At 38.3% G+C, this 7637-nt stretch overlaps 1 protein-coding gene across 1 annotated transcript; it reads left to right on the plus strand.

The window, feature by feature from the left end:
- Positions 1 to 317: 317 nt before the first annotated feature.
- Positions 318 to 3049, plus strand: LOC137726399 (putative polyol transporter 1). The gene is made up of 3 exons (XM_068465325.2): positions 318 to 671; positions 936 to 1282; positions 1797 to 3049. The coding sequence occupies exons 1-3, from the start codon at positions 509 to 511 to the stop codon at positions 2865 to 2867; spliced, it is 1581 nt and encodes a 526-aa protein (XP_068321426.2). The 5' UTR covers positions 318 to 508; the 3' UTR covers positions 2868 to 3049.
- Positions 3050 to 7637: the final 4588 nt, after the last annotated feature.

The following is a 7637-nucleotide window of genomic DNA, read 5'->3' on the forward strand; positions in this document are numbered from 1 at the left end:
CTCAAAAGTCAAAATGGACGGTTGATGAATTTATTCATATTTGATATTAATTACCCGTAATGGGAAGTTTAAATTTTGCATTAATGACAATAGACACGTGTCGAGTTGGTTGTAGAAATTAAATATCACCAGGATTCTTCTTACCATGCAAAATTTGATGTTTTGAGAGTCATCAACTGGTTGGCTAATCCAATTCAAACCTACCACTCATGAGTCCAAAACCAAATCTGATTAATTTGGATAAATCCTAACCTAATCCTCTATTGGTATCTGTAATGGAAACGGATAAATTCTGACCAAAAACCATTACCTGCCATGGGCCAATGGGTACAATCCATCCATTATAAATATAAGTAGCAATTAACACGAATTTCTAAGATCTAATTGTTTTCTACATACACTGCATGGTTCCAAATTCCAACAGACATCTCTACCTATTTATCTCTCTTCCTCTCTTTGGGACCGAGCTCTATCTTCATCTCTCTCTATTTCTCATTAGCTTGCACTCATGATCGAGATGGCTGCCCGGACAGCGGAAGAGAACGCCGTCACCGGTGGACCACAGAACACGAGCATTGAAGATTTTGATCATCCAAAGAAGCCCAAGACTAGCAAGTTTGCTATTGCCTGTGCTCTCTTGGCTTGCACAACTTCAATCTTATTGGGTTTTGGTAATTCTCCATTTTTTTTTTATTCGAATTCTCCTTGCAGTTTCATATGTTTCCAAACTTTCTTAAAAGTGATCAATGTTTGGAGAGCGTAACGGATTAATTTCAGAAACATGAAAAAAAAAAAAAATTAGGAAATAAACTTTTTCGAAATATTGTTCCTCCTCCAAAATAATTATCATACACTTGTCTTGATATATATGTTTTTAAATTTACATTGATTCAATTCTCTTATGATTTTATATTGTTTGTTAATTTTATTTACAGATATTGGTGTAATGAGTGGAGCATCACTCTTCATTAAAGAAAATCTTAAAATCAGTGACGTTCAAGTCGAAGTGCTTGCCGGTACTCTAAACATCTACTCCCTCCTCGGTTCAGCGTTGGCCGGGAGAACCTCCGACTGGATTGGCCGCAAGTATACCATTGTCCTCGCCGGGGTCATCTTCTTGGTTGGAGCTCTCCTCATGGGATTCGCTACCAACTACGCCTTCCTCATGGTTGGTCGGTTTGTTGCCGGAGTCGGTGTTGGCTATGGTATGATGATTGCTCCTGTCTACACTGCCGAGATCTCTCCAGCGTCATTCCGTGGCTTCCTCACATCTTTCCCAGAGGTTTGTTTCGATTGTTGGTCTTTTCTTTCTTTTCTTTTTTTTTTATTTTTTATTTTTAACATGGTTATTTTATCTTCTTATACAATGCACGATTATCATAAGATTCATGTGAAACAACATACTTCTGATGAATATGATGCCAAATCAATAGCCTTTGTTTGATTTGAATTTGTAACTTTGTCAGCGGATGAGAAACTTTTTGACAATTTTGATGTCACACCTAAAGGAAAATATATTATTTTTATTTGTTTTTAAGTTATCTTTATGGGTGTTTCCTTGTACCCACGACTGAGTAGCTTTTTGTTTAGTAATATTTTTCAAATGTTCGAAGATATCTTAAATTTGTTCAAAAAAAAAAAAAAAAAATCATGAATTTGCCTATGAGGCTTGAAATTGATTTGCTCTATTTATTTGCTGCAGATTAATTTTCAAAAACCAAAAATGTTGTGAAGAATTTTATAAATTTTTTTGGACCGTAAAATTTATTTTAATTGTCTTGAATCTTTATACGTAGGTGTTTGTCAATGTTGGCATATTGCTGGGGTACATAGCCAACTATGCCTTTGCCAAGCTCCCGCTTCACTTGGGCTGGCGGTTCATGCTCGGAGTTGGCGGAGTTCCAGCTATTTTTCTCACCATCGGCGTCCTATTCATGCCCGAGTCTCCTCGGTGGCTGGTTATGCAAGGGCGACTCGGAGACGCCAGAAAAGTCCTCCAAAGAACTTCAGAGTCCAAGGAGGAGTGTCAGCTCAGATTAGACGACATTAAAGAAGCCGCAGGAATTCCACCACACTTAAACGATGACATCGTTCAGGTCACCAAACGCAGCCGCGGTGAAGGCGTATGGAAAGAACTGATCCTTCATCCTACCCCAGCCGTTCGCCATATCTTAATCGCAGCCATCGGTATCCACATCTTAGAACAAGCGTCCGGTATAGACACTGTCGTTCTGTACAGCCCGAGGATCTTTGAGAAGGCAGGTATCACCTCCGCCAATCACAAACTACTCGCCACCATTGCTGTTGGAGGCACCAAGACCGTTTTCATCTTGGTCGCCACATTTTTCCTAGACAAGTTCGGACGGCGTCCGTTGCTACTGACCAGCGTGGGCGGAATGATCTTTTCCCTCTTCTTTCTCGGTGTTGGCCTTACGATCGTCGATCATCACAAAGGTTCAGTCCCCTGGGCCGTCGGATTGTGCATGGCCATGGTATATTTCAATGTGGCATTTTTCTCAATAGGACTAGGGCCCATCACGTGGGTCTATAGCTCCGAGATATTCCCCTTGAAGCTACGCGCTCAAGGAGTAAGTATCGGTGTGGCTTGTAATAGGGTGACAAGTGGGATCGTCTCTATGACATTTATTTCATTGTACAAGGCCATCACGATTGGCGGGGCCTTCTTTCTTTACGCAGGAATTTCTGCTGCCGCTTGGGTGTTCTTTTATACGATGCTGCCCGAAACCCAGGGAAGAACCCTAGAAGATATGGAGGTCCTGTTTGGTAAATACCACAGGTGGAGAAAAGCCAATGCAATGCTCAAGGAGAGGAAGCAAGTCGACGGTGACGACAACAACAATGGCTAAGTTCGCTAGGACTAATAAGGGCAAAAGATTTATTAGGGTTTGGTAGTAGCATTTGGCTTTTTTGTCGAATGAAGTATCGGATGCGTCAGTTGTGTGTGTAACTGCTGCGTACAAAGCATTCTTCTTACTTGTTTTTTTCTTTTGGGAACATCTCCTATGCAATGAAGGAAATAAATTTAAGACGGGATTAGATATATTTATTTTTTGAAAGAATCTTTTAATTTGCTTCCCGTTTGTATTTTTTATTTTTTCCTTTTTCAGAAACGGAGTAGGATTTGCCAAGAAATAATGATAATGCATATGAATAATTATAGTTCTTTCATATTCTCTGGACTTGTGACATTGACACTTAACTGTTACATATTTTTTAAGATAGCGTTTGCTTCTAATCAAGCAATTTATTAAAAAAATTCATTTCATGAATGTTACTCATAGTAATATACCTTGTATCTTGTTGGTTTTTAAGGTAATACATTTCTATTTAAGTCGGCTATTAAGGTTCTATTGCTATGAATGTTATGTAATTGATTGTGTAACTCTTTACCATTTTTAATGGGGTATTGGTACTACATGCCTCATTGTACTCGTTTATTGGTGAAAAAAAATTATATTTCATATCCCGTATAGAATTATCTACACTACATCATTTATTTATTTATTTATTTTTGACAACCAATAGGATACTCTATTATGAATTCATCTAATGAGAGGAATTCGAACACCGAACTTCAGTGAAAAGTCAAATACTGTTAACCGACTGAGTTACAAGTCACTTGCTTACGATGTAATTATTTGATTTATCTATCTTTATCTTTTTACATCCAACATTAGTTCATGAAAAACCCAAACTAGTCTCTATTCTAAGCTACACCTAAATTGTTACAAAATAAAATATAAAACCCTAAGTGAAGAGGCGTCGAACCAGCCCACATTGAACGATTTTTGAACTTCGTTATCCTTTCCAAGCTACCTCTGACAATTACCGTCGATGTGATGAAACCCGTACCTCAATTGCCCTAATCTCTTTTCTTATTACCGTTCTTTTTCGGATTTGCTACAATTTTATGATGTGTTGAGAATGAATCCCACTTTGATCAGAAAAGATGGACCTTGCATATTCTTATTAGAGGTTGGGCTACTCCTCATATTGCCAATTGGTTTTATGGTGGAACCTCAACTTTCTTCATGATATCAGAGCAGGTTGTCCCACTTGTGAAGCCAAACGGCCACACGTGTTCCACGTCACCCTGTTGTATTGTCCCGTGTTTGACTTGAAAATTCCCCACACTTGAGGGAGCGTGTTGAGAATGAATCTCACATTGATCAAAAGAGGGACCTTGCATAGGTTTATAAGAGGTTGGGCTACTCCTCATATTGCCAATTGATTTTATGGTGAAACCTCAGCTTTTTCAAAGTAATTCTATTTTCTCACATTTTTCATACCACATTTGTATTATCTCTCTAATAGAGATAGGCCCCACCAACCCATTTTTCATACCGCACCATTTTAAAAAATGGTGTGGTTTCTGTGGAAGAAATTATGGAATGCTTGTGTACCAGGGAAGGTGAAAATCGGTGCATGGAGAGGATGTTTGGATGTTCTTCCAACTCGTACAAAGTTAGTGAAAAAAAAGATGAATTCAGCAAGATGAGTGTTTGTTCTGTGGAGGACAACCAGAAACTATTGAACACATACTGAGGGACTGCACTATGGCTGCGACTATTTGGTTTTCAAGTTTGGGGCTGCGAGTCAATAATTCATATAACTGGAGCTTGCGGGATTGGATTTCTCAGTTAGGACAGACGTCTTCAAAACATACGTTCGAAATGGTGTTGGTTTTATTATGGAATATATGGAAAACAAGGAATAATGTCTTATGGCAAGGAAGATCAGTGGCACGAAGAGAGGTCGGGGTGCGTGCCGAGGGTTGGTTGCAGGCTTACCAACAGTGCCACTTGCCCACGAAACATAAGCAAGGAGTCCTCAAGCAGAGATGGACTTTGCCAAGCTCGGGTTGGATTAAGTGCAATTTTGATAGGACGTGGGATAAGCGGACGAGCAGATGAGGAATATGAGTGATTGTGCGCAATGATGTTAGTGCTTCTGTGGCTTTTCTGCAGCAAGCGCAAATGTCACAAAGCTAAGCTTCTGGACGCAAGGAAGGCGGTATTGTTCGTCAAGCAACTACACCCAGAGGGTAAAGATGTGGCATTTGAAGGGAACTCGAGTGTGACACTTGCTGCAATGCAAAAGCAGGAGGAAGATTGCTCAGCATTGGGGCCAATTATTAATGGTACGAAGTCTTATCCATGGATTCACTAAACTCAAGTTGAAGCTTGTTTGTCGAGAGGCTAATAATGTCGCTCATAGACTCGCTCGTCCAGGAATTGGAAAGCAATCCAAGGTATCATGGTTTGATGAACCACCTAACATTTTAATGGATACTTTGCTCGAAGAAAATTCCACTTAGTGTGGTTAAGCTACATTTGTATTTATTGGGAATAGTTGACTTTTAAGTTGCTAGTACGAGACGCTCTTTTATCTCTTCGATCAAGTTGAAATCTCCGATAATATTTTTATTGAGGCCCATTATCGCCGTCTTCCCAAGTTTTGTACATTTTCAATTTCATCAATAAATATTGTACCATTCCTAAAAACAAATTGTGTGGTTATCTTGTCAAATTACTTAAATACCCTTAATTTAATATGGAGAATCAATTTGCCAGCTTATTGCATTGGGGAATGAATGGCTTAAATTTTACACCAATTAGTGAATGAACATAAATGTCCTGCAACAAAATACAATTTATCAATGCACCCATATTATAACACACTTTCAAATTCTCTAAAAAGAGTTCCTCTTTCTCTCTCAAATTATTTTTCTTTACAACATGTTATCAGTACTTTTACTCTTAGCTGAATCATCCACTATAAAATAATCCCCAAAACCCTAAAAATCTTTTTCTTTGCAGCCATTAGCAAAAAAAAAAGATTAGACAATTCTCCTGGTCGTCACAAACAATCAATTGCAACAGAAGAAGTCGACGCCAGAAGCCCTCCTCCCGCACAAGCTCTGTTGCCGCAAAACCCTCTGTGCTGCAGTCCTTTCCCTACTGCCTAACATTGAAATAATGGTCATTTGTACTATTTTAAGTATTTCGTTTTACTCACGTTCATGCCAAACTCCTATTGTTTAAACACTCATGAAGCATGTACCTAAATATGATATTTTCTTATTGCTTTATGATTTTTACGTTTATCATATATCGTTTTATTTTTCTTTTTGGAATTTATGAAACCTCATGGTAAGAAAAATCACCATGATGCATGAAAACCTTAATCTAATTTAACTTTTCTTGATACATATCTATATCATATCAAGGCTCCAAAATCTTCCTTGCCGCAAAACTATAGCAACTTTGTTACTAGTGGACTTCCAGAAGTAAGCTTAACTAGACGTTCAGAAGTACGAACCTGTGCATTCTAGTGGAATTCTCAAATTTGGTTTCTAGTTGAAAAGCCCAATCCATACCTCAATCAAATAAAAAAACCCGTATTCTAGTCGAATACAAAACTCGGATTCTAGTCAAATGCTCAAATTTTTTTATTTCCAGTCGAAAGCTCGATTCACTTCCATTAGAAGCCCAATTCTCTTCAATTAGAAGCTCAATTCCATATTCTAATCGAGTATGTGAATAATATTCCAATCATTCAAGCGACATTAATTAAATTAATTTATTTTGAGTTTAAAAATCACTTGCCTTTCGAATTTTCTAAGTCAAGAAGCAAAAACATCTAACCCCAATTGGACCCACTAACCCGTCCTCACTATGTTCACATCCTTGGCCTAATGCTCACACCCTTAAGCTCTTATTTACCAAAATTTTCTTGTCAAACTTGAACAAGTTGGATGTCACCACTCTTGATATTTTTGCCACCAACTACTTCAAATGGGCTCAAGATTCACCTAAAGGTGGGGAAGCTATCAGACACTATCTTAGATGATGTTGCCAATGAGTCCCAGAAAACTAAAACTATCTTAGATGATGTTGCCAATGAGTCCTAGAAAACTAAGGCTCTCATTTTCATTCGAAGGCCTACACATCAAATTTTTAGCTGACGAAGACCCGAAGTCTTTATTGGATGCCCTAGTGGCCCGCTTTCATCACTAGAAGTTGATCTTTGTTGGAACCAAATTTGTGCACATCCACGAATAGAGGCAAAATCCAGTCAGAATGACCCATGATCTTCGGTGAGGAGAGAATAAGGTTGATGTGGTATGGTTGAATCTGAATAGGACTGCCTACATATCTTCCGGAAGGAGAATCAAGCTATGTGTGTAGTTCTAAGAAAGAATGGTGTGATGTATGCATATCGTGAACCATCCTAGATGAATAGCCTATGGCGGAAAGTTAAGGAGATAAGTTCTCCATGGATGTATCTACACGTAGACGGAGGTGTATATGCAGGATGACCCTCTATTAAGCATCGAGAGAATATGTCTGTTATAATCTTATGGAAAAGGTCAAGATAATGTCTTAAGGATCCTATAAAAGACTTAGTGAGATAAATACCTAGGATAAGGTATTTATAGAGATCTTGCAAGTCCTTGTAGAGAAAGTGATTCTAATTAAATCGGGAGACTATTTAGGAGAAAATCTAGGGTAAGATACCTAATCATCCTAGGATCATGCTTACGTTGTCTAATCCTCAAGGTATCTTAATTTGACTTGAATTAGAGTTTCCTTACTTAGAAGTCAAGAAATGAC

The sequence above is a fragment of the Pyrus communis genome, chromosome 5 (assembly GCF_041283825.1).
Source record: "Pyrus communis isolate YQ-2024b chromosome 5, ASM4128382v1, whole genome shotgun sequence".
Taxonomy (NCBI): Eukaryota; Viridiplantae; Streptophyta; class Magnoliopsida; order Rosales; family Rosaceae; genus Pyrus; species Pyrus communis.

What these genes read in the sequence shown, in the direction of transcription:
- LOC137726399 (XM_068465325.2), top strand. Translation starts at nt 509, where the DNA reads ATGATCGAGATGGCTGCCCGGACAGCGGAAGAGAACGCCGTCACCGGT. An exon ending in TTCAATCTTATTGGGTTTTG is followed by an intron (nt 672 to 935) that starts GTAATTCTCCAT and finishes TTTTATTTACAG; the next exon opens with ATATTGGTGTAATGAGTGGA. An exon ending in TCCTCACATCTTTCCCAGAG is followed by an intron (nt 1,283 to 1,796) that starts GTTTGTTTCGAT and finishes CTTTATACGTAG; the next exon opens with GTGTTTGTCAATGTTGGCAT.